The 26654-nt window shown below is 35.5% G+C and overlaps 1 protein-coding gene across 2 annotated transcripts in view; it reads left to right on the top strand.

The window, feature by feature from the left end:
* The window catches only part of SND1 (staphylococcal nuclease and tudor domain containing 1), a 520505-nt gene that overhangs the window by 174352 nt on the left and 319499 nt on the right, over nucleotides 1–26654 (top strand). The window contains exon 11 of one of the 2 annotated variants that reach the window (XM_074193769.1): nucleotides 12688–12777. The exons of the other annotated variant lie outside the window; for it this stretch is intronic. Coding sequence (XP_074049870.1) covers nucleotides 12688–12777 — 90 coding nt within the window. The remainder of the gene's footprint in view (nucleotides 1–12687; nucleotides 12778–26654) is intronic. 2 annotated transcript variants of the gene reach the window in all.

The raw sequence follows: 26654 nt of genomic DNA, 5'->3' as shown, positions 1-26654 counted from the left end.
AGGTCCAAATTCGGCTCCAGACACCCAATGATCATCCAGCCATGTGACATACAAGCCACCCGAACCCCACTGCCAAACAAAAACCAAAAAAAAGAAAAAAAAGACCCAAAATAAAATAAAATACTAATAATAATAGGGGTGGCTGGGGACTGACAGAGCATTGGCCCTTGATCCAGGAGCATCTGGGTCCAAATCCGGCCTCAGACACCCAACGATCACCCTGCTATGCGGCTCCTGGCAGGCCACCCAGCCCCATTTGCCCTGCACCCCCCCAAAACAATAATAATAAAAAATGTGCTTGAGTCTTTGTTCCAACACCAACAACTCTGGTGTGGGTGGATCACATTCTTTATGATAAGTCCATCACAAAAGTTACTTCCATATTTTTCCACTGTTGCCATTGCTGATCATATCTCCCTCCTTTTGTATTTCTCCACTACCATGTACTATATTTTCTCTCTCCTTTCACTCTGACTCTTCTGTAGGGTAGCTGAGTGGCTCAACAGACTGATCCCTGGCTCTGGAGCCAAGAGACCCTGAACCCACCTATCACTCCTTAGGCCCAACATCCACCTGACCCTATGGTCCTGGACAGGCCATCTAATCCCAGCCACTTGCAAGAAGTAAAAAAGAATATGTGTTGTATCTGACCACTCTCCCCCCATGGTCCATCCTCTCCTCTGCCACTCACATCCCCCCCCTTCCCCTTGTTCCCACCCTCTTTCTTACTCCAGATGTCTATACCCCATTGAGTATATATGCTGTTTCCTCTCCTAACTGCCTCTGATGAGAACGAAGATTCCCTCATTCTCCCTTGCCTTCCCCCCTTCCATATCATTGAAATAGCTCATTGTAATAAAGAAAAATTTTATTATATGAACTATCTTGGCCTATTCCCCCTCTCCTTTTTCTTTCTCCCATTACATTTCCCTTTTTTCTATTGACTCCATTTTTACACCATATTTTATCTTCAAATTCAGCTTTCTCCTATGCTTCAACTATAAAAGCTCCCTCTACCTGCTCTGAGAAGATTAACTGAGACGATTCATATGAGTATTATCAGTGTCATTTTTCTATGCAGGAATACATGCAGTTCATCATCAATTCCCTCATATTTTCCCCTTCTCCTCTAATCTCTCTGTTTCACCTGAGTCCTGTATCTGATGATCAAACCTTCTGTTCAGCTCTGGCCATTCCAAAAGGAACATTTGAAATTCCTCTGGTTCATTGAAAGTCCATCTTTTCCCTTGGAAGAGGATATTCAGCCTTGCTGGGTAGTTGATTCTTGGCTGCATTCTAAGCTCTTTTGCCTTCCGGTATATTATATTCCAAGCCCTACAAGCTTCCAGTATAGTTGCTGCTAAGTCCCGTGTGATCCTGACTGCAGCTCCACGATATTTGAACTGTGTCCTTCTGGCTGCTTGTAATATTTTCTCTTTGACTTGGGAGTTCTGGAATTTGGCTATAATATTCCTAGGGGTTGCTTTTTTGGGATCTCTTTCTCGGGGCAGGGGGTGATCGGTGGATTCTCTCCATTTCTATTTTGCCCTCTGCTTCTAGGATATCAGGGCAATTTTCCTGTAGTAATTCTTTGAAAATGATGTCAAGGTTCTTTTCCTGATCATGACTTTCAGGTATTCCAATAATTTTTAAATTATCTTTCCTAAGTCTGTTTTCCATATCAGTTGTTTTTTCAATGAGATATTTCACATTTTCTTCTAATTTTTCATTTTTTGGTTTTGAAGTATTGATTCCTGATTTCTGGTAAATTCATTAGTCTCCCTGAATTCTATTCTTTGTCTGCAGGATTTGTTCTCCTCAGAGAGTTTTCTTATCTCTTTTTCCATCTGGCCAATTTTGCTTTTTAAAGTGTTTTTCTCCTCCATAACTTTTTGAACTGTTTTATCCATTTGACCTAAGCTGGTTTTTAGCATGCTATTTTCTTCAGCATTTTTTTGGATTTCCTTGACTTAGCTGCTGACTTCATTTTCTTGTTTTTCCTCCATCTCTCTCATTTCTTTTCCCAGTTTTTCTTCTCTTTCTGCAGCCCAGATCCAGGAAACAGAAGCAGGTGGAGCTGGTAAGCAGGAGCCCCCAGGGCAGGAGCCCATTGAGCTGAGGGAGAGGAGTGAAGAGAGACTGCAGAGCTCTGTCCTCTGCCTCTGGAACAGGACTCTGGGGCTCTGACCACATTCAGATCCTGATCGCAGTCTAGACCCCCCCCCCCCCCAATAGAACAGCAGGCCCTCCCCCCACCTCAGCCCTGTGCTAGAGTGGGGTACATATGGTCATTCACAGACCAGGAGGGAGGACAAAGCCTCATACACTGAGACTCTTGTGGGAGTGTCCCAAAAGCTCAGGAAGCGCCCCCAAAACAGGCTCAGGCTGGGAAAATGAGTAAGCAGAGAAATAAAAGGAACACCATTGAGAAATATTTTGCAAATGAGCCCAAGAAGGATCAAAATACTAAGTCTGAAGATGAGGAAGCACAAGCTCCTGCATCTAAAGACTCCAAGAAAAATAGCCTTTTCTTTTTTTAATCCCTCATCCCCAGTTTTCTACATGTAGAAGGCCTGCTTAAGGGGTTAACTCTTACTTTCTCCCCCCCCCCAAGTGGCTATTTCAACATTGAATAAATTTTTTAATCCATAAAAGATCTTTTCATCTAAGATGGCACAAGTGTTGTAACTTTTTTTCTTTTTTAATTTTTCATCTTCCGTTTATGAATTTCAGATGTAGGAAAAATTACATGTTCCTTAGCCTTATACAAAATGCTGGAGTTAAGTTCTCCCTGAAAATTAATTATTTCTCCAGAGCAATTAAATGGTGGTTGCAATATAGCAAAGAAGACTTTTATCTTAGTGGCTTTGCCTCTGGCTTCCCAGTTACTTCTTTTTTTTTTCTTTTTTTTTTTTTAAGTTTTTGCAAGGCATTGGGGTTAAGTGGCTTGCCCAAGGCCACACAGCTAGGTAATTAATTAAGTGTATGAGGCCGGATTTGAACTCAGGTACTCCTGACTCCAGGGCCAGTGCTCTATCCACTGCGCCACCTAGCCTCCCCTCCCAGTTATTCTTCCCTAGTGCTGGGACAAAACCAGAAACCATTTAGGTTTTTTTTTTTTGTTCGTTTGTTTTTGAGGAGCAGTGCTAATCTTTTCTTTCACTATTTCTGCTATAGTTGCACAAGTATTGTAACTGAGTGAGTATTCTACATAGAGTCTTGTGAATAAGCCCTCATCGCTTTTAAACACTTGACTTGCTTTTACATTTGATTCATTGTATATGCATGTATCCTTCTGCCCTGGGGCTTTTTATTTTTACTTTCTTATTTTTTCTATTTTCCTTATACTAGCATTGAATAGCAAACATGTCTCAAAATGCAGTTATATTCAACTTGTAAATATCATTTCGTAGATAAGCAGTTTCCACACAGATTTTTTTTTTGCATGATGGTTTTCAATGCTTTAATTTTGGTATGAGCTAGTTTTTCTGTTATTTAATTAAATTACTGCACTAGAGATTGCAGGTAAGTTCCTTAAAAACAAAAAGTTTCCTGAATTAGGTTTGAACTTTACCTTTTGCTATTGTGTAACTATTCATATTGGCAAGATGTCAGCAGGTACTCATATCTGAAACTGTCTCTTGTATTTACCACTCCATACTGTTTACATACCATCAGTTTAGTCCATATCCTGTATCACCTCATTCTTAGGTTACTAATGGTTCCTCCTATTGATTCTAGTCTTAGCCTATACATTTCAGGTTTTTTTTTGTTTGGTTTTTTTTTTGTTTTTTGCAAGGCAAATGGGGTTAAGTGGCTTGCCCAAGGCCACACAGCTAGGTAATTATTAAGTGTCTGAGACCGGATTTGAACCCAGATACTCCTGACTCCAAGGCCAGTGCTTTATCCACTGTGCCACCTAGCTGCCCCTATACATTGCAGTTTGCCCAAATGTCAAATTCATATTTTTTTTCTGTTCTTGAGATCATAGACATCCTGGGGGTTCCCCCCCCCCATTTTTATGCTTCTTTACTCCTTTAAAGAGCTGAATTATTCTCATGTCACCTTTATCTTGCTCACTTAAAGGTGGGGGCAACTAGATGGTATAATAAATAGAGTGCTGGACCTGGAGTCAGGAAGATGAAATTTGCTGTGTTAAAATATGATCCCAGATTCTTCATAGATATTTCTCCTTGGACAAGTCATTTAACCCTGTTTTCTCCAGTTCCTTCATTTGTAAAATGAGCTGGACAAGTAAATACCAAACCACTCCAGGATTCTTGCCAAGAAAAAATCCCAAATTGGGGCGGCTAGGTGGCACAGTGGATAGAGCACTGGTCTTGGAGTCAGGAGTACCTGAGTTCAAATCCGGCCTCAGACACTTAATAATGACCTAGCTGTGTGGCCTTGGGCAAGCCACTTAACCCCACTGCCTTGAAAAATCTAAAAAAAAAAAAGAGAAAACCCCAAATGGAGTCATATATATATAGTTGAACACAACTGAATAACAAAATACTAAAGACATTTGACTTATCTTAGCCATTCTTTTCTTTGAAGACTTCAGCACTCCATCCAGTGTCTCCAGTTTCCTTCATGTCAAAATTTTCAGCTTCTTAAATCCCATTGGTTGCCAGATTTTATTGATCCTTCCTTTAAGGCAGTGCAGTGTAGGTAATAGACTCAGAAAAATCTGGGATTTGGACTTTTGGCCAAGAATCCATGGATCAAAGCCCACCTTAGACATTTGGAAACTGTGGTTCTGGACAAGTCAGATACTGAATAAAGCATTAGATTCTTCATTTTTAAATAGGTCTAGTCATAAAACCTAGCCCTCAGAGTTATTCTTAATATTGAAGGAGAACTTATATAGTACTTAAAGCCTTGGGCAAATGGCAGTTTTTCTTGTTTTCAGTATTATTATCATCAACTCTTTTTCCTTCATTATCTGTTCTTAACACTCATTAGGCTTAACCACATCTAGTTCAGGCTCACTTTATTTCACAGTCTGACTATTGCAAAAGTCTTCCAATTATTTTTTCTTGGTCCCGACTATTCTAAGGCAAATGAGATAATAAATGTAAAATTCTATGCAAATCTTAAAATGCTAGATATTATTTTAAAAAATGCCACCTTCCAATTAAATTGTAGAAGGCATCTTCATCATCTTTTCTGTTCAAAGACTTTTTAAGAGCTTTAAAGAGTATATATCTTCTACCTTCAACATTGTCAGTAATATTTTTTATTCTCAAGTGTAAATGTTTTGTCCACTTTTGGATCTCCTTAGAAATCCAAGCTTTTGCCATACTCATTCATACTCTAGTTTCTACTGTTATTCTTCTCTTCTGGAGTGTTTTTTGATGTTCTCATATCTTCAGCATCCAGCTAAGTTGTCCTTTTTTTAATTTAAATTTTATCAATTATATTTTCCTTTTAGTTCTCCCCCCATTTTATTTATTTTTATTTTTGTATAAATGGTGTTTTTTTATACATTACTAAAATATTCTTATTCAAGAGTAAACATAATACCCCCTCTCCCCCCCAAAAATAGACCCTCATGAGAAATAAAGTAAAGGAAAGACTAAAAAAAAAGTGCTTCAGTCTTTGTTCTGACACCACCAGCTAGATCTGTCTTGGGTGGATCACATTCTTTATCATAAGTCCATCACAGAAGTTACTTCCATGTTTTTCCACTGTTGCCGCTACTGATCACAACTCCCTTCATCCATACCTCCCCACTACTATATACTATATTTTCTGTCTCCCTTCACGCTCTCCCTCCATGAAAATGTACTATAGGGTATCCGAGTGGTGCAGTGGACTGATCATTGACCCTGGGGCCAAAGGCCCTGCCTGAGTCCACATACCACTCCTGAGACCAGCAACCACCCAGGCCCATGGTCCTGGACTGCCTATCCAATCCCAGCCCCTTGCAAGAAGTAAAATAGAAAATGTGTTATATCTGACCGCTCTCCCCCATGATCCACCCTCTCCTCCATCACTCACATCCCCCCCTTCCCCCTGTCCCCCTTCTCTCCTCTTTACTGTAGCTGTCTATACCCCATTGATTGTATTTGCTGTTTCCTCTCCAAGCCACCTCTGATGAGAGCAAAGTGTCCCTCATTCCCCCTCATCTTTTCCCCTCCCATATCATTGCAATAGCTCATTACAGTAAATAAAAAGATCTTATTATACAATATATCTTAGCCTATTCCACCTCTCCTTTCTCTTACTCCCAGTACATTTTCCCTTTTAGCCATTGACTCCATTTTTACAATACATTTTCAAATTCAGCTGTCTCCTGTGCTTCATCTATAACAGCTCCTTCAGTTAAATAGCAGGGTCCTAATTCATCTAAGGTTTAACTATTTGAGAGAGACAATAAGGACAGATAAAATATCTAGGGTTTTACCTTTGGGGAGGATTCAATCAGAAATGCAAATCAAAGCATCTGAAAAAGATGAACTGGGAAACGTAAGATCAAGATTTTTAAAACCATACCCTCTTTTTAAGGAACACATAAATGGACACCTATAATTTTATTTATTAATCTAATTAATCAATTAATCAAATGAGGAGAGAACATACAACGGTACAATCTCTTTGGAACAATTTCTTATACCACCTCCTCTCCTAACTGCCTTTAGTTTTGTGAATGATGACTTTCTGTGCTGAGGGGCTCATATAACCTATCCGCCATAGTAGTAAGTCTGTGACTGTGTATAACAAGGAGTGTATCAAAGTGAATGACTTTTCCTACTGGACTTTTGTGGAAGGAGATTGGTCTCTGTAGAAAGGGGAAAGTATCTGAACATATAGTTCTCAAATACTTCCATTTCTGTCCCACTTAAATGTACAGTGTAAAACAAAATTAAAGGCTCTGGAAATAACACAGTAGAATATTTTCTTAAGGGTTTGATGAATTGTACTGTTTCAGCTTAGAGAAATTTGTACTAGACACTTTTTCAATTTGACTCCCCCTAAGCATGCAGTGTTTATCAAAGATGTCACCTTTGCCTCTGGCAGTTTCAGAGTTAGATAATTGAGGTGGGTCTAGAGTGGAGGCAGAAAATCTTTCATTTTAAATATGAGGGAAATATAGTAATTTCCTTGGATAAACCTAGTGATGATATTGGCAATTTGAACATTTTTTTGAGCACCTTCACCATATTAATGGTGTTTTCTGAAATTTGGCAAAGGTGTTCAAAAATTTGAAATTGGGCTTTTTTCCCCTGGATATTATAGTCCTTGTAGTTTAGGCATCTTTATCACATATTCCCTGTTAGTAGACCTGTCTGTTAAACAGATGGTAGAAAGAACTCTTTCTCACTTGAGTAATTCTAAAGTGAGGACCAAATGAGTCTGAATTCTGTCTCCTGGCTGCCATAATTCAAACTCAAATCTTCCAGAAAAATAGTATACGTAACAAGACAACTGGGGATGATATGTAATCTACTGTACAAAATCACAGCTCTTCAATCTAAGTTCATTCTTGCTTCTGGCATAGTTTTTTCTGTACCTTCCCTCTTTTTTCCTTCTCCTTCTTTATACACTGTCCTTTCTTTCTCTTTTTCCATATACTTCTCTTCCCCTGAGTCTTCTTCTTCCCCTTCTCGCTCTCTCTCTCTCCTTCCCTCTTATTCTTTTTCTTCTCCTGTTTGTTTACCTCTCTCTGTATTCCCAATTCAAACCTTATTGCATTAGTATTCAGTTCCTTAGGGAATTGTATTTTCTGAAAACATTGATTTTTAATGGGTCATAAGAAAAAGAGTTATCTGCTATTCTTTTCTAGAGTGTTCTGAGTAAAAATTTGAACTTCAAAAAATATTAAAATATAAACTAATGAAGATATTTCTCAGTAATTAGATATTATAATACACAGGAAATGATTCCCCCAAAAGTTTATGAAACATATTTCATTGAAAGTCTTTAAGAACAGCCTAGGAAAAGATCTCGTCAAAGAGAGAGAAAGGGCTTCAATTCATAAAGGCCAAAGCACTATCTGACAAACATGATCAAGTTGTCTATTGAAAATAGCTTTGTAATACATTAAGTTAGTGCCTTCAGATGTTGATATGTGGGCGACAGTGGTTTTTTTCTTCCACTGACTAAAAGATGGCAGATGACTGAAGATAGGTTTCCCATCTCTGATCTGAGTCATTACAAGGCCTACACAGAGCATTATTTCCAGAGAGATCAATAACTGCTTGCACTTCTTAATTTGTATATCATCCACCCACTGGAAAAGCGAGCATAAATTTTTTTTTTATTTTCCTCTCTTTAGAAAAAACAACAGATTTTCATATAAATTGTCATCTAAACTAGAGAGCTTTTTTAAAATCAGGTTTTAGCAGAAGTTCTATTTTCATAGTTTATATTATACTACAATCACCTAACCATTTAAAGTGTTTTTATGTACCTGGTAATTTGGCAGGATTGGTTTTATTTTGGATTTTATCTGGGATATTTCTGTTTCAAGATTTTGAAAAACTAGATAGAGTAAATTCCTCAAATTTTTAAAACATGAAGTCATCAAAATATGTTTTTCAAGTGGTTATAGGTGCCATTTGCCACTAGTTAATTGGACTTGGGCAAGTCTAGTGTTTTAGATCAAAAAAATGTTGCTGGTTTCACTTATGAAACTGTTTTTTAAGTGCTTTTAGTTCTATTTGCTTGCTATGTGAGATCTCAAAAAAAAAAATAACCATGGATAATTAGCTTAAAGAAATTTGCTGTTTTTCCTAATAGAGTGTTTCTAAGTTTCTTCATATGATGTTTGCTGCAGATTATCTTGTTATGGTATAGTTCCATGGTAAATGACAATATCATGATTGAAGATAAATTAGAGATTTTTATTTTTGGAAAATACACATTTAGGGTACCTTCTTTAGGGAGAAGATGTGATCACTGATGTCTTGAAGCTTATAATCTAGTTAATACCAGGTATGAATCCCATATAAAATAGTTCAATTACTAGGCACAATGTGAAATTACTATAAGAATCATACAAACTTAACTATTCAGATCCCTAGCAACTGAGATAGAATATTCTCTTTTCTCTCTCTCTTTTGGGGTTTTTTATTTATTTATTTATTTTTGATTTTCCAGTTTTCCCCAATCTTGCTTCCCTCTCCCCCACCCCCCACAGAAGGCAGTTTGTTAGTCTTTACATTGTTTCCATGGTATACATTGATCTAGTTGAATGTGCTAAGAGAAAATCATATCCTTAAGGGAAAATAAAAAAGTATAAAAGACAGCAAAATTATATAATAAGATAATAGTTTTTTTTTTAATTGAAAGTAATAGTCTTTTGTCTTTGTTCAAATGCTACAATTCTTTCTCTGGATACAGATGGTATTCTCTATCTCAGATACCCCAATATTGGGTGTGATTGTTCCATTGATGGGATGAGCAAGTCCACTAAGGTTGGTCATCACCCCCATGTTGCTATTAGGGTATACAATGTGTTCTTCTGGTTCGAAGCAGAGAAATATTCTTAAATTGATTGGAAAAATCATAAGGATGGTTGCAGAGACTAGCAGTGTATCAAAATAGTGTTCATTTAGATTTGGTTTTTTTTAGACTCAGTTTGTATACTAATTACTGAGGTTTTCACTTTTACTTTTAGCAATCATCCTTGAAAAAAATTCTAGGTTTTGACTTGTAATAATCATTCTTTTTTTTTTTTTTTTGCAAGGCAAACGGGGTTAAGTGGCTTGCCCAAGGCCACACAGCTAGGTAATTATTAAGTGTCTGAGAACAGATTTGAACAGATTTGAACCCAGGTACTCCTGACTCCAGGGCCAGTGCTTTATCCACTACGCCACCTAGCCGCCCTTAGATTTGTATTTTCATAAAGTTTATTAATATGTTATAACTTCTGTTGCTAAGTGAAAATATAGGTCCTTATCTAGTCTTCAATGTTAATTCTAATAGTTGGTATTGTACTCTTTATATTTCTTATGATTTATGGTACCACATAACTCCTGCCAAAGTAAGATTCTTAATGTATAATAAGTATGATCATAAACCATATTACAGAGTTTTATAGTTTGGGACCTGAGTATTGTCATATAGAATTCTGCAAACATTTATAACTTTTACTTTTAAAAAGATCATTAACATAACACAGACATTGCCATATAAAATTTTCTCTGTTTGCTAGTACACAATGTTGGAGCTGAAGGAATATTAGAAGGAATGTGTAACCCAATTCCTTCAAATACTATAAGTCAGCAAACTCAGGTTCAGCTAGCTACATAGAATTCACCCTAAATCTCTTGTCCTTTACTTTCTCCCATTCATCCCATATTAAATTTCTTCATATTTCTAGCAACTTTCTGGGTTAGGGTCTTATTACTTAATTATATAACACTTATCACCATTCATTGGATATTGAATTAGGGACATTTGTGGTGCTAAGTAACTTTTGTATGCTAGGATCTTAATCTGAGCTTGATGCAATATAATTTTTTAAAAAAAAATTTGGTAGTATTTCCTTCCTTTGGGCTTAGGGTAGTATTCTTTTATAAAATAAGAGTTCTTCAAGGAAAATCATTGAAATGCTGTCATTTTAACATGGAGTACTTTGTTTTAATTAATAATAAATAAGAATCTTTCATAATCAGAAACTTTCAAGGTTTTATTTGCAGGAGTGATGATACCCTAATTGTACGTATTAACTGAAGAAATTTTGGGGAAGATATAGTGTTCATGTTTATTCAATTTACTAAAAAGCTCAGGAGAGACAAGTTCTTCCCTTAATATGATGAAAGTAATTATGTAAAATCAAGAGTGAATATTTCCTTAAATTAATTTAACAGAATGCTAGAAGCTTACCCAGTAAGATCAAAGATCCCTGTTACAAATATATGTACACATATACACACACACATACCCCTCTCAGTTTGCGCATACAGTCGTTTATTAATTGCCTAATTAGTTCACAGGATGTAGTATTTGGCATTATGGATATGGCTGAAGTACTTTTATTTTGAGAGCTGTGTGAAGGATGATTTGGAAAAGGAAAGAAGAGAAGAGCAACCAATTAGGATTCTTTTGCAATAGTTCAAGTAAGAAGTGATAAAATAGAACCAGGATGATGGCCCATATTCCTTGTAGTTCACAGCTTTTTATACATTTGTATTTATGCTGTCTGTATTTATATACTTGTTATTTCCCCCTAGTACTTAAAAGCCTTTTGTAAAGATTATTTCATTGTTTTGTATTAGTGGTCCTCAATGCCTAATATAGTGCCTGGCATGTTGTAAGTGCTTAAACATTTCATGATCATTTGAGAAGTAAGAGACATGTTGGGGAGGAAACATCATCAGGAGTTGGATATTTATTGATTGGGAAGAGTTGAGGATGACTGAATTATGAAACTGGAAGTTTGTATTGGAAGGATGGTGATATCTAACAGAAATATGGATGTTTGAAGGAAGGTCTGTTTATGCTTGTTTTTAAGGGGGAGAATTTAATGATTTATACTTTGAATATGTTGAGTTTGAGATATCTAAGAGTCATCTAGTTGAAAATATTCATTAGGGATTTGGTGATATTTGATTGGTGCTGAAGAAAAACATTAGGTTTGGATGTATGGATCTGGGAATATCCTGCATAACAATAAATCAGCACTAAGTAACTGATGAAGTCAACTAGAAATCACCTTGGAAGATCGAGAGTAAAACCTTAGGAAACTGAGGGTTCACTAACCAATATGGAATGGAATACAGATCAATCCAATGATGGAAGTTGAGAAGGGACATATAAGAGAACCAAGAGAGTGTAGTAGTGAAAGAACTGAGGACAGAAAGATTATGTAGAGGAAAAAGAAGGGAGTGATCAAGGATAAGAAAAAGCCATTAGATTTAGTAATTAAGAGGTTGTTCTTATTCTTAGGAAAAGAAAGCAGTTTGTTTTCTGTTGAACTTATACCAAAGTTTTCAAGAAGTTTAAAAAAGAGCCACAGATGAAAAAATTGTAGGAAGAAGTTAGGGACAGCTTTTTCTAGGAATTTGACTGTGAAAGAAAAGAGAGATAAGAAAATTACTTCTGGGGATATCAGTAAATGATTGTGGATCAGTTGAAAGTAATCAGTGAATCCCAAGTGATATTCAATTTGGGTATTTGATATATGCCTCTAAGTTTTGCATGAATAGGATTTTTTTCTTAAGAAATAAACTTTGGGCAGATGATTGAGAAAGAAATTTTCAAATTTCCTGCTCTTAAGATTCACCTCAGACCCCTTGCTTTTTATTTGGAATACAATAGGTTCCTTTGAACCTGTTATATGGCAAAAATGATTTTGTCCATGGTAAAATATTTGATTCATTCAGGCAACTGAGCTAAAAAATGGTTATTAGGCACATTGTATGTTCCCAAAACTTTATTATTTAGCAGCAGAAGATAGAATTATTTTCAGTGGGGGCAGCTAGGTGGCATTGTGAATAGAGAGCACCAGCCTTGGAGTCAGGATAATCTGAGTTTAAATTCAACTTCAACACTTAATACTTACTTAGCTGTGTGGCCTAGGGCAAGTCACTTAACCCCATTGCCTTGCCAAAAAAGAATTATTTTCATTGTTAACTATACAAGAATCAGGTGCTTTTTCAGTTTTTCAGTTAGGTTGCTCTCATATAATGAAAGATTGTCTTTCTCTCCCCCCCCCCCCCCCCACTGTATTTTTAGGATAAGAACAAGAAACTTCGCCCCCTGTATGACATTCCTTATATGTTTGAGGCTCGAGAGTTTCTCCGGAAAAAGCTCATTGGGAAGAAGGTAAGCAATGCATTTAATTTATGAAAATTGGTGGTATTTCATTACAACTTCATTGGGTTTCTTAAAGCCAAGCAGTACCTCTTCTACTATGGTTGAATCCTAAGGCCAAGTAGGTGACTCTCTTCTCTTGTGTTGGGAGGAAACTCTACAGTGTTCTAACAGAGGGGGTCCTGACCAAGTGTTGATTAGCAAGAAAAAGATCATGTTTTCTTCTAGGTTCAAGTTCAAGGTCAGATGCAGTAAGTGCACCCTGTCCAGAGCCAATTCCCACATAAACTTGCTGTGTGATATTCCTGGTGATCAATGGCTAGTGCATCTCTACTTGAAAGAGTTGTTTTGGAATTTTGCAATTTTGGAAGAAGATTTTGAATTTTAAAGAGGGGTTATTCTTTTTCTCCATCCCATTTTCCTGAGCTTTTTTTTTTCAAGGCTCTACCCACTGTGCCATCTAGCTGCTCCTTGATTTCCCCTTTGATCAATTGGAATTTGTTTTGTACAGCTTGGTGATACAGTAGATAGATCACTGGCCTTGGAGTTAGGAGGATCTGAATTCAGATTTGGCCTCAGATTTGACACTTAATAGATGTGTAACCTTGGGCAAATCATTTAACCTCATTGCCTAAAATAAATAAAATTTTCAAAATTAAAAAAATAAAGAGTTTTTCTTTGAGTACTTAGAAAGCATTAGTAAATTAGCCAAGTTAATTCATCACATTTTATTGCATCTTAGAGCTTACAGAGAACTCTTTCTTGAAGACAAGCTTTGTACATTGGTAAAGACTATTTTTTCTTCTCTTCCCTCACATTTTTAAATTGAAGAAACAGAGGTTAAGTGATTTGAAGTCACAAATAGTAAGCATAAAAGGTGGGAATTAATTCCTCTCTTTTGACTTGTGACAATGTTCTATTAGAAATTATATCAATAATTTCAGGATCAATAAAGGGTTGGTCATAAAAAATTTTCTAATTGTGACCTAAGAATCAATAAAAATCAGTTACATTGCGTAGAGAGGATATAATATTTCATAATCTTCAGTGGATAAACTGAACACATCCTTTATATGGCTTTTCCAGTTTTCTGTGATTCTTGTCAAATTCTCTTATCTCTTTATCTTTTTTGTTATCATTTCTGTATCTTTTTTCTTTCTATTGATTTATTATAGTCATCTTATTATTACTCATCTAGATAGTTTCCCCTCTATTCCATTGTTTATTATCATGTATGGCTTTTCTATAGATTTTCATGCCACTTTCACTTAAATTTATTTTTCACCTATGTGTAGGATGGAGATATATATGCCCTGAAGATGTGGATTATAGAATGGTATATTTGTGTGTTAGATTGGTGGATGAATTTTGCTGAATCTTATACTCGAATCAGCAAAAGGGACATCTAGGTATGATAAAGTCATGTTCTCAAGTGCCTGTAATTGGTTCTTTTGTTAAACTTTATGAAGCTTGGAGAGGAGACTAGCTCCCAATTCTCTCTGCTGTCCTAGATCTCTTATCTGCTACTCAAAATTTCATCAGTACCTTGACTTTTAAACTTAATGTCTTTCTTCTAACCCTTCCTTATAATGCATCTCATAAGATTAATATGAGATCATAGGAGCTAGATCATAAGTATCTGTCTTAAACAAAAATAGTGCTCAGACAAACATAGCTTTTCATCAGAGCCAAACCAAAATGGAATAAAAATGAGTGGCAATTTGCATTGGTTGTCTTTAGGTCTCCTCCCTATTTTCTTTTAGAAATGTCCTGATTTAATTTAGAATCTGCCTACATAGGCTGGAAGGTCACTGTGACAACTATAGGAACCCTGTCTTATGTCTTTACCAGATGTCATAAACCTGTTTATTCTTATTGAAAAGAAAGCTGTTTGGGCATATTGTACCTTTTCCTATAGTGCTGGGGGAGTGTTTACTCCTTGGATTTTGAATAACTTCATATGAAATAATGGACTTTCTTGGGGAATCATTTTTCCCCTTAAGTGTATGAAGCTTCATTTGGCTGTGTAGTGGAGTTTACTTGTTTTAAGCTGAATGTAACATTTTAAAAGTGAATGCTTAACCCCTTTGGGTTGGGACCATGATTTAGTTCAGCTCTGCTGGACTGGAACAACCCAATTTCAAGATGCTTTTCATGCTATCCTTTACTTTCCAGTTGAAACCAGATAGTGACTATGCTTTCTAGAAATGTCAGTGGTGATAGTAAATACCCTTGTGCTCTTGAGGACCATATTTATGTCCAGGGGTGAGGAATAGAGCATTTCACCTTTCTGATAGTCCCCTTCAGACATCTGCGACTCTTCTACATGTTATATGATGACTAAGATAAGGAGAGAGAAGTTTTCTTCATTTTTGGATTAGCATAACTGAGTTTGAACAAATTGTGAAAGTTTAAAAGAAGTAATTGAGGTAAAACTATTTGCAATATTAAAATGTCCAGTTAAAGGAATTTATGGATTATATAGAAATGTGATCAAAGATCACTTACTTGTTAACTGAAGAAAACAGTAGACCCTCTTAGATCATGGTATAGGAAACTGGAGAGGAATGAGGCCAGGTTGTCCTGGTGTCATCATTAAAAAGAAATTGTAAGAGGATCTTTCCTTCTGAGGGAAAGGCTGCAGTAGCAGGGAGTGAGTACTTCCAAAGTGTGGATTTCAGGATGACGCACTGTGATATAGATAATAGATATAGATATAGATATAGATATAGATATAGATATAGATATAGATAGTAGAGGAAGGTCAGAGTGCAATCTTAATAGGAATGAAGAAATTGTGGAGAAAAGATTGAAGATTGCATCATGGCTTGTAGATAAATTTATTTTTCACTTATGTGCAGTATATATATATATATATATATATATATATATATATATATATATATATATATATATATTATGGTAATGGCCTGAAGATGTGGATAAATTCAATCTTTGTAAAAATTTTAACAATATTTATTGCATCATCTTGACTCATTTTGCAGCAATCTTCTGTCACTTTTTAAAAATTTTTTTTGCAAGGCAAATGGGGTTAAGTGGCTTGCCCAAGGCCACACCTCTACATATTAAGTGTCAGGTACTCCTGACTCCAGGGCCTGTGCTCTATCCACTGCTCCCCCAGCTGCCCCTTCTGTCACATTCTTGATAGGTCTTTATGTGGTCTCTGAGTGCTTTTTTCCAAAGATACTAAATTCATCATCTGATAGCATTACATTACATTTTGGGGAGAAAAAAAAGATTTGCCTCTGTATCAAATTAACAAGTTTACAGTTATAACTGGGATAACTAAGTCTGGCATCACTTGTTTCTGATCTCTTCTGTTAACTTGATTGAACCACTTACTCTTCCTTTTTCCAGGTATTTGGGATTAGGGCCAGTTATGGCTAGGTGGCGCAGTGGATAGAGCACTGGCCCTGGAGTCAGGAGCACCTGAGTTCAAATCCATCCTGAGACACTTAATAATTACCTAGCTGTGTGACCTTGGGCAAGCCACTTAACCCCATTTACCTTGCAAAAACCTAAAAAAAAAAAAGATAGATAGATGCACATGTATATCTAAGTTCTTACAAAATGAGCATATATTAATGCACATGAATGATGTTGGGTGTCTGTGTTTGTGTGTGTGTGTGTGTGTGTGTGTGTGTGTGTGTGTGTGAGAGAGAGAGAGAGAGAGACTTGGTCTGGGTCTGTGATTTGTCCTGGAATTGCTTCAGGAGCTGCCCATGTTGCTATACTGTTTGATGGAGTACCTTCATCACCACTTCCTTTGCCATCTGCTCCTTTCCACCAGTGGCTTGACTAATAATATGCATCCTTGGTTTTGAGCTCTCTGCAAATTTCCTCTTTGAAACCACCTATTCATACTGTACTAAATGAATGGAAAAAAGGAAAATCACAAGATTGACCTTTACCTTTTTATTGTTGGTACTCTTTTTAGGCAAATGTCTTCAATAAAATCATTATGTTTAAAATAAGTTTAAAAACAGCATAGGATTTTTTCTTGCTATTTGGTTGAAGCAGAAAATAGTAATACTTTTGGTGATCACAGGAGTCTTGCATCTAAAACATAATGCTTAATTCTAAGGGAAGCTGCTAAGCATTAGTAGCTATAGTCTTCCTTGATGTTTCCTAAGTTTTTCCCTAGGGTGACAAAAGGACATTTATATTAGTAGCTCTGTGATATAAAAACAAAGACATAATAAATCTATGCATAGACATTGTCATCACCACTATGATCTTCCATCAATGAAACAGGTCCATTACTAGGAAGTTGTTCATTGTTGGGGGTGATGGGGACCTTGGTGCTTTTAAAGATTCCAGAAACTTGAAAAAAATCAGAAAAGTTAGCCTTTTAGTACTGATTTGGGGAGCAGAATGCCAGTTCTGACTGCATAGCTGCTTTAGGGATTCAGGCAAAGGAATAAGCATTTTTCCTGCCATGTCAGTGCTCCAGATACTGTGCTAAGTTCTTTCACCAGTTATTGTTGCAACAGTCTCAGGAGGTCGGCCTGGTCATTGAACGTATTGTACAGTGGCAGAAATGAAGTGGTATGCTCAGGTCAGAGAGTCAGTATCTGAGACCGGATCTATCTCAGGTCTTCTCGATTCTGGACCCAGAGCACTATTGCCTGCACCACTCCCACTGCTTCTCAAATCCAGCAACCCTAGAAGTCGACTGAATTTTTGTCAACGTAATGCCCTGACTAATGATACTTCACAATACTTTTTGAATTCCATGTCGTTTAATAAGCATATGTTTTGAAAAATTCAAGTATCTTCGGGAGATTTAAAGGATATTAGTAATTCAGCATAGTCTGGTTGTTTCTCTGTGGATGGTGTGTAGTGTTAACGGCAGTTGAAAAGTTAAATTGGCAGGAAAATTTAAGGAGATTCCTAGAGATATATAGAATAGGTAGATCAAATTACTCAATTAGATTTCTTCTTATAAGTAATATACAGTTTGTAAATATAAAACAGTCCATTCTTTTCCCATCCAACTTTGGGCCTAGTCTATCTGACATCTATATCCACCATCTTAGTCTATCCAACATCTTAGCAAGATCAAGCTCAAGCACACACGTACACACTTGAGTTATCTTTCAAACTGGGCAATAATTCATTTGATTTTGGTCTTTGGATGTTTAAAATAGACTCTGGAGTGCTTAAATATCTCCTTTAATACTGTTTGGAAAGCTTACAATTAGCACATTTGTTCATAAACAAATTGTCTGGATTGTCTGTCTATGTCTGTCTGTCACAGTTTATGTCAGAAATCTTCTGTGAACATGGCAGACATTTCCCTTATCTTAGTCCTCACTTTATTAATAATAAGGATTGTCTAATGTAGTTATTTTTTATAGCATCTCTCAGTAGGAGCTGATTATGATAGGTACTTTTTATATATTTAATGAATTGAAAATTTCTTTCTTGGAACAGTCCAAGAGAATCATTAGTGAGAGTAACATTTTTGCTCAGTCAATAAGAGCTAATAGGGCACATTACTTTGTGTTGAGGAAATTACCTCTATTTCCATCTCTACCTTTCTCTTTTTCCTGGTTGTTTCTTGAGAACACAGCTCCTAATTATCTCATTTGCAACCTTTCCCTGATGTTAAGTACCAAATTCCCTGGTGGTCAGGTGCTTTTACTAGTTCTTAACTGTCTTAACTATCTTTGATGTATTTAGGTTAATAAAAAAACTTTCCCTTGTCATCTCTGCTTTTCATTTCAGATTTAATTGATTGAATTAGGATGATTGTAAATGGAAAAACGTTTTACATTAGTGATCAAAACAGGCCCGAGAGGTTGTGAATACATTATGATTTCAGTTGACAGATTTCAGTGAGGCTGCTTTTCCATGTCTTCTCAGTGCCTGCTGACAGAATCAGTCTTGACTATAAATATCTTTACTGAATGAGTAAAGCAACTTCACCAATTTCTGGAATATTTTGAATGGCTAAGTGTCTCAGGGTACCTATGACCATATTTTATTGATTTTTTTTCCCCGACTTATGTTGGATTTTCACATTCTGGATCTCTTAGAGGCCATGTTTCTAAGCTCTATTATTTTGGTACATAGTACCCAGGCTCCTTCTACTGTTAAGTTCTTAGTTGGAAAATATATTGTTATAGCTTTGGAAGCCAGGATCAGTCTAGAAGTAGTTTTCCCTGTTGATTTCAGGGAGAGTCAGCATTTGGCCTTAAAAGCTTTTGAATGTGGACTCATTTGCTTCATAATCAGGTGAAGATAATGGGAGTCTGATATTGTCACCTATGTTTTTTCCTACCAATGGAAACAGGTTTGCTCAGTAAAGTATTAGATTCTAACTTATAGTTTCCAAATTTCCATTGCTGATCTTATTTTTATACTTATCTTGAAGAGAAAAAAAAGCATTTAGGTTACTAAATTCGATAAATTTTTTTGTATTTTGAGGAAATAGAGATTTGAAGCAGAGAAATGAATGTCTTAACACTGAATTTGAGCAAAACCACTATTCTAGCTATTATTTCCCTAAAACATTCCCTGGTCTCCCTGTTTTTCTGTGAAGAGGGAAAGGAGAAAAGAGCAAGAATTTCTTAAGAGCTTACTAGGTGTCAGGCTCTGTGTTGATGCTTTAGGATTATTCTCTATTTGTTCCTCACCAGGTCTCTGCAAGTTTAAAAGATAAAGGAATCTGATGGACTCACAGCAGCCCCACCCATTCTTTGAAATCACTTCTTTTTTTGTGGTGGCTGGGGTTAGGCTTTGACTCTTTCTTGCATCTTCTCTAGCTTACAGTTTGGTGAAAAATTTCAAGACTATGATGTGCTCATGTTGTCCTATGTAATCTTCCTCTTATCTTTCCACCTACATTTCTGCAACATTGTCCTTGGAGCTGGAACTTTCCATGCTCTTTTTCTGCCAAGTTTGGATTTTATTTTTGGGGGATATTTGTGCTGAATCAGTTCAGCTGTGTTTGGGGGTAGGGAAAAAGACATGCTTTTTTCCCCCTACAGTAAAAATAACCCTTTTGTACCACAATCCCTATAAAATGTGCTGACTTGCAAATCTTTTAACTTTCTATACCTCTTGGTTTAGAGAGAATATATATTTTTGTAGCCTGGGGTTTAGTATACAAAATATCTTCCTTGAATGTTTATGGAAAGGAATAATAATTTACATTATATAGTATAAATCTTACAGGATTGAAAACTACTTTCCTTTCAAAATCTCTGTTTTATAGTATAAGTATTTTACAGATGAAGAAACTGAGATCTGTAAATTTAAGTGAATTGTGCACATATGTAACTTGCCAAGAAAATATCAGATCCAATAATCTTCTAACACTAGAATGAGTAGCAAACCCATGAAATAATACCCAATTGATAGCACAATTTCACATTTTGAATCTAGTTTGGTACTTTTTGTGTTTTTTTCTTGTTTCTAGTATTTTCTTAAGAAAGGTTCAGTGCAAGTGGTTGTATGTATGTGTGTGTGTGTGTGTATATATATATATCATCTATTTTCTTGGATTCCTTTGAGAATAATTTGACAAGATAAAACTTTTCTTACATATGTATTATGGGAATTATACACTATTCTAAGTAACTATATTAAATTCTTGCTGTGCTTTACATTCATTGAGATCTTATTCTTTGCTTCCTTGTGTTTCTTTTTGTTTATGCTTGTTTTTCATGAGTTTAATTGATTTTTAATTGATTTTCCTTTGGAAGGAAGGGTGTTGGTGATCATAGAGGTGGGATGGTTTGGTTGTGAGAATAAAATTTGTGCCTTTGATATTGCCATTCTGAGACTATAACTCTCTCAACTTTTTTCCATCTGGGAAATAGAGCTATTATTTAAGGGCTGCAACTTCATTTTTGAGTTTATATTATATGCTCAAGGATTACGTTCTCATTGCATGAAGGTGCTTAAGAGAAACCTTTTGTTTTTGCCAGAAATGTACATTCTTTTATCAGTTTATGTATATTTGAGACTGACCCCTGGAGTCAGATGAATTAATTCCTGGTGCTGTTCTGAGCAGATTTTTACATGTTCCCCAAATATTATTCTAAAGAAACAAAAAATACTGTTGGTGGTAAAGAATGAGGCCTTTTGAAACCACTTAATAGAAAAACCATACTAATTAAAATGGGAAAATGTGATATAATAACTATTAAATAATCACACTACTGCTATAGTGAATAGTGAAACACTTAATTCCAGTACTTCCTTTTCAAGTGAAAGGTAGCAATATGAAGATTGTTCAGTATAGAAATATGAATCACCTCCTTAAATTTTTTAAGAAAGAGGACTTTGGGGGGGGTGGCTAGGTAGCACAGTAGATAGAACACCAGCCCTGGAGCCAAGAGTACCTGAGTTCAAATCTGGCCTCAGACACTTAATAATTACCTAGCTGTGTGGTCTTGGGCAAGCCAATTATCCCCATTGCCTTGCAAAAGCCTAAAAAATAAAAAAAAAAAGAATGATGATTTTGAAAAACTTTTGGATTCTTCATATTCCATCTTTAGTTTGAATTTTCTTTATCTCATTCATGCAATTCTTCTCACAATAAATCTAAGTGTTTCTGAGTCTACTTGTCTTTTTACATACTCCCTTTTGTAAATTTTGTCCTCCTGTGTGATAGTGGTTTCTCTTTTGTCAAGATAAGTTTTCATCAAATCCCATGGACTAAAATGCTTTAGAGGAAGTCATTCCAGAATGGACAGAAGAATGGAATCTGAAGAAACGAATAAAATTCCTTTGAGTAGGAGAACTAAGATTTGTTTGAAGAGAATGATGTGAATGCGGTGGCAGCCAATCTATCAACTTGAATTTTAAAAAGAATGTCCAGAAGAGAGAAGTAAAGTTAGGGAACAGAAGATGAATTTAAGAGCATGGCATGTTTTGCAAAAATCAATGTGTTGCATATGATGAGCTGAGGAAGAAGGAAACTAAGGACTAGAGAATGGAGAATTAAGGAAGGAATAGGAACTTGCTTGGGCCTGTTAGATGGTGATGATTAGAAAGAGAAGAGAGAGCTAGACCTGCTCAATCTTTTTGTGTTTCTATTTTTCCCTGCAAAGAAGAATAGGACCTTCATTGGAAGAGTTAGAGCAAATATGATTAACAAATATTTATAACCAAGATTGTTAGGGAAGGAGGTCACTGGAGAGCTAACTGTGATGAATTCAAGTCACTTGGCCCAGAGGAGTTATGTCCTTTGGTGCTAACTATGACTTTTGAGCCATTGTCAATGATACTGGAAATTGGATAGGCTATGGAAAACAGGAATGACAACAACCATAAAACTGGAGAAGGGGAGATATCCCAATTTTTTAAAAAGAGAAGAGGACAGAATCTGCAAACAGAAGGGTCTGAATTTAATAAGATGAAAATCAAAAGAGATAAAAATAAAGTCTTATACTTGGATACAGAAAAGCAATTCACAAGTATAAGATGAAGTATATGTGGTTAGATGGCATCTGTTCTGGAAAAACCTGGGGTTTTCAAGTATTTTAAGAACTGATGTGGTGAGGATTAGTTTAGGATAGCCCCAGAGATCAGAATCTGGAAAAACTGGTAGAAATTGCAAAGAGCCTGCTTAGGCTTGATGTTATGAAAAGCTCTTTAACAGTGCTATCTGAAGAGAGAATGGTCTGCTTTGAGAATGATGGATTCAAGGAAACTAGGCTATACAGTAGATAGAGCACTGACCTGGAGTCAGGACCTGAGTTCAGTATGGTCTCAGGCACTTAATATTTGCCTAGCTGAGTGACCTTGGGCAAGTCAACTCCATTGTCTTAAAAATAAATAAAATAATTTTCAAAAAGAGAGAATGATGGATTCCTTTCTCTTTAGAGATCTGAAAACATATAGGTTGAACAAACATTTGTCAGGTGTGTTACACTGATGTTTTTGAATATGGATATAACTAGGTAGTTGTTTGAGATCTTTTTCTAATTCAGAAATTTGTGATTCTCTGAGATGGCTATGAGCTATACTTTTGAGTGCTTATCCTTTCACTTCTGTTATCCCTTTCCAAATATAATGCTGACATATACATATACTCAGGTTCCCTTTATTGGAGGTTTTCATTTTATGAGGTCCACTTTATTCACAGAGACACCAGGCAGCTCTTGTCATCTCTCCATGCCATGAAAATTGATGACATATTATAACAGGTCCTTGGAGAAATCTTTCCTGGCAGGTGCTTTTGATGAGACATGATCATTTTATCCAAGACTGATGAATTAAGAATAATCAACCTCTGCCTGACATTCAGTTGTTCATTCTTCACTAATTCTCCATGTACAACTTAGCCTTGTGGAATGATATGTAGGAATATTCTTCTCTGATCATTGATATCAAGTGTTTGATTCTTCTGTGAAATACAATAATATTCCTCTGTGCCAAAAAGAATGAGTCTACCCTGCTCTGTCAAGAAATGGATAGCATGTTTCATCACTAGTGCACTGGAATTGGGGTTGGTCATTGCATTGATCAGAGTTCTTAAGTCTTTTAAAGTTATTTTTCTTTTCAGATTATTATAAATTCTTCTCCTCATGGAAGAATAGTATTCATTGTTTTTTGTAATTAAACAATATTTCCATTATATTCAGCTTTCCTATAGCTTTATATATGTTTTTATCTATGACTCCTTTTCCTCTTTTTCAAATCTCTCTGCAATGTAGATTATATATATGAATATATATATATATATATTCATCTCTCTGAAATTTAATACTAGGGTATTTGATGTAAAGTAGGTGGAAATATTAGTTCTGTGAAAACATACCTAATTAGCTGTTTTTTGGCTTGTTCATGTTCAAATATTATGATAGAGGAACTTCTATGAATATTTCATTAGGATAGAGTATGAGGTCATTGAAATACTTGTTAAAACATTGCTTCTACCCTTAAGAAACTTATGGTTTCATTGTTATGATAAGGTATAAATAAGTTAACATATGAATAAAATTTAATGGAGTTATTAATATCAATAATTAATAGAGGTATTACTAAGTCAAAATTTTAATAAGTTTTAATGGGTAGTTCCAAATAATTTTCCAGAATAGCTGGACTATTTTACATTTTCACCAACAGTATAATCTGTGTCCCTGTTTTCCAATTCTATCTACAACATCGTTTGCCTTTGCTAGTCTGATAGATATGAGGTGAAACTTTCATCAGTTATCAGTGATTTGTTACTTTTTATAAAACTATGGTAAATGGTTTGGATTTCTTCCTTTGAGAACTGCCTGTTGTAATTGACATTAAAGTGAACTGAAGCACAAAGTTCTGACTGCATTCAATTTATTGTTATGGTTAACAATTACCAAAAAGGGAGGTCTCAACTATGCAGTCTGTCAAAAGACCATGATAGAGGACTTGCTAGACTTTGTTTAATTCTATGAAATAAAAGAAAAATAGAGGAAGCACTAAACAAAATATACTTGGTTACGGGCAGCTAGGTGGCATAGTGGATAAAGCACCAGCCCTGGAGTCAGGAGTACCTGGGTTCAAATCCGGTCTCAGACACTTAATAATTACCTAGCTGCGTAGCCTTGGGCAAGCCACTTAACCCCGTTTGCCTTGCAAAAACCTAAAAAAAAATCACACACACACACACACACACACACACACACGGTTACAAAGTCTGAACTATTATAGATGATAGAAAGAAATGTGATTGGAAGAAATTCAAAAATGTAGAACTACTAATACTGCCTCCTTTATTGCCATGGAAAGCCCATTGGTGGTGTCCACCTGCCTGGACAACAGTCCAAACTTTATTGAAGGACAGCCAGCATTGCAAAATCAGCAAACTTTCTGGTGCCCACCTGCATTTTGCTGTGCTGATTAGTGAGATAACAGATCTCCCTTAATTATATAATGGACAGTAAGATGTAGAGACAATATGTTTCTTTGAATTAAGATAATTTATGGAACAGCTTAGCTCAGTGAGGAAACCTGAACTTCTGAACTTAACTCAGATACAAAAACAACAATAACTAGGGGAAAAAAAACCCTTGTCTCAGGCAGTTTTACAACATGTTGCTGGTGATGCTGAATAGGATAAATTACAAAGTAGAATTAGAGTCAAATGGACTTTTTTGCAGCTTCGATTTGGCCTTATAAATGTGATCAATTCCTTTTTTTTATTTCAAGTATGCAACTTTTTAAAGGGAAAAATGATGCAGTTTTTCCAATTATTTCCCTGCCAATTTTAATTATATTAGTTTGGTTTGTGCAAATTAAAAAAAAAAACTTCATTGATAGCTTTCATTTTTAACATTACCTTATTTTTCCTTATATCCTTCTACTCCTCTTTGAGGGCATCTATCCTGAATAACATAGAATTTTTTTAAAAGAGAAAAACAACCCCCTAGCAAATCCAATCAGTGCATCAAAAATACATCTGACAGCATATGATTTGTTTCATCTTTGTGAACCCTCTACTTGGTAAAGATATGGAAGTATCTTCTCATATATCTTCTTTGATGCCATATTTGTTTGTTTGGTGTGGTTTTTGTGTGTTTATGTGTGTTTAAATTTGCTTTTGTGGAGAGGCTAATTCCCTGAAATTTGGTTGCTAGATGATGAAATTGTATTTTATGTGGCAAGCCAATTGACAAAAACACAAATTGGTCATCAGACCTCCTTTCCTTTTTATAGAAGAGTAGCATGATCGTAGGAAAGATGATATTGTATGTGCTAAAAATGTTACATTACTTGGCAGAAACTTCTATTGAATATAATTTGAAAACAAATAAAATATTTATAAGGTTAAAAATAGAATGTTATATTACTTAGTCATTTGACCAATATGAATTTTAGTATTTTTTACTTCCAGTATAAAAAATTTGTCAGTCACTGATACTATTTTTATTGTTTTTCCTCCTCAGAATATTTTCCTGTTCCCTCCCATCCCCTCTCCTCCCATCCACCCCATGCCTTTTTTGTACTATATATTATGTAATCTAAAAATCTTATTGATAAACACTTGATTCAAAAGGAAAAGAATGTTTGTTGTTCATGACAAGTATAAAGTATCTGACTTATGTAATTAGTGGTTAAAAGAACTGGATGAAATGTTTGTTAGTGTACTTTGTAGTTGGAAATTCCCTGCTTTTGTAAGATCTGACCTTCTGTATGTACTGAGAAAATCCTGTCTTTTAGTGCTTAGCACAGTATGTGACAAATAGTAGGCACTTAATAAATGCATATTGACTGAATATTTTACGTGATTTAATCCCTTCTTTTGCATGTATAACTGAGAAATGGAAGCAAAAAATTGGATTTGACAAGAAAGGAATAAATTAATGTACTAGTGATTGAAACTAACTCTTAAAACACTATATGCATCTCACTAAGTCTTGGTTGAACTATATATACATATACATATATATATATATATATATATATATATATATATATATTGTATGTATAGCAAGTTAACTTTACAGAACTATTGATATAGGCAGGATAGCCTAAAATCATAGTTTATATGTATGTCTTTTCAGAGTAAAGTGGCAGGGAATTTAGGCTTATCTCTGGTCTTTTCCCTAGAAGTAAAATCACTTAAGCCTTGGTTTTCTCACCTATAAAATGGGAATCATAATACACAGATGTAGTAAGGAAAACCTTTTTTGAAAAAAATTGACTCAAATATTGAAGAAAGTGTGAGTTGCTTTTGTTTCCATTATTATTATATACTAGTCATTAAACATTTATTATACCCCTTCTATGTACCAGGCATTGCACTAAGCATTGGAGAATTGAAGTTAACTTCAACTAAATCCCCTAGTCACTTCTCCATTGAGTTGTGAAGGGAAATTGACTTTCCTAATGCTGGACTACATGATCACAAAATTAGGAGAATCTCC

The sequence above is a fragment of the Macrotis lagotis genome, chromosome 7 (assembly GCF_037893015.1).
Source record: "Macrotis lagotis isolate mMagLag1 chromosome 7, bilby.v1.9.chrom.fasta, whole genome shotgun sequence".
Classification (NCBI taxonomy): Eukaryota; Metazoa; Chordata; class Mammalia; order Peramelemorphia; family Peramelidae; genus Macrotis; species Macrotis lagotis.
The sequence above is the reverse complement of the archived record's forward strand: the minus strand, read 5'-3'. Positions and strand labels throughout refer to the sequence as shown.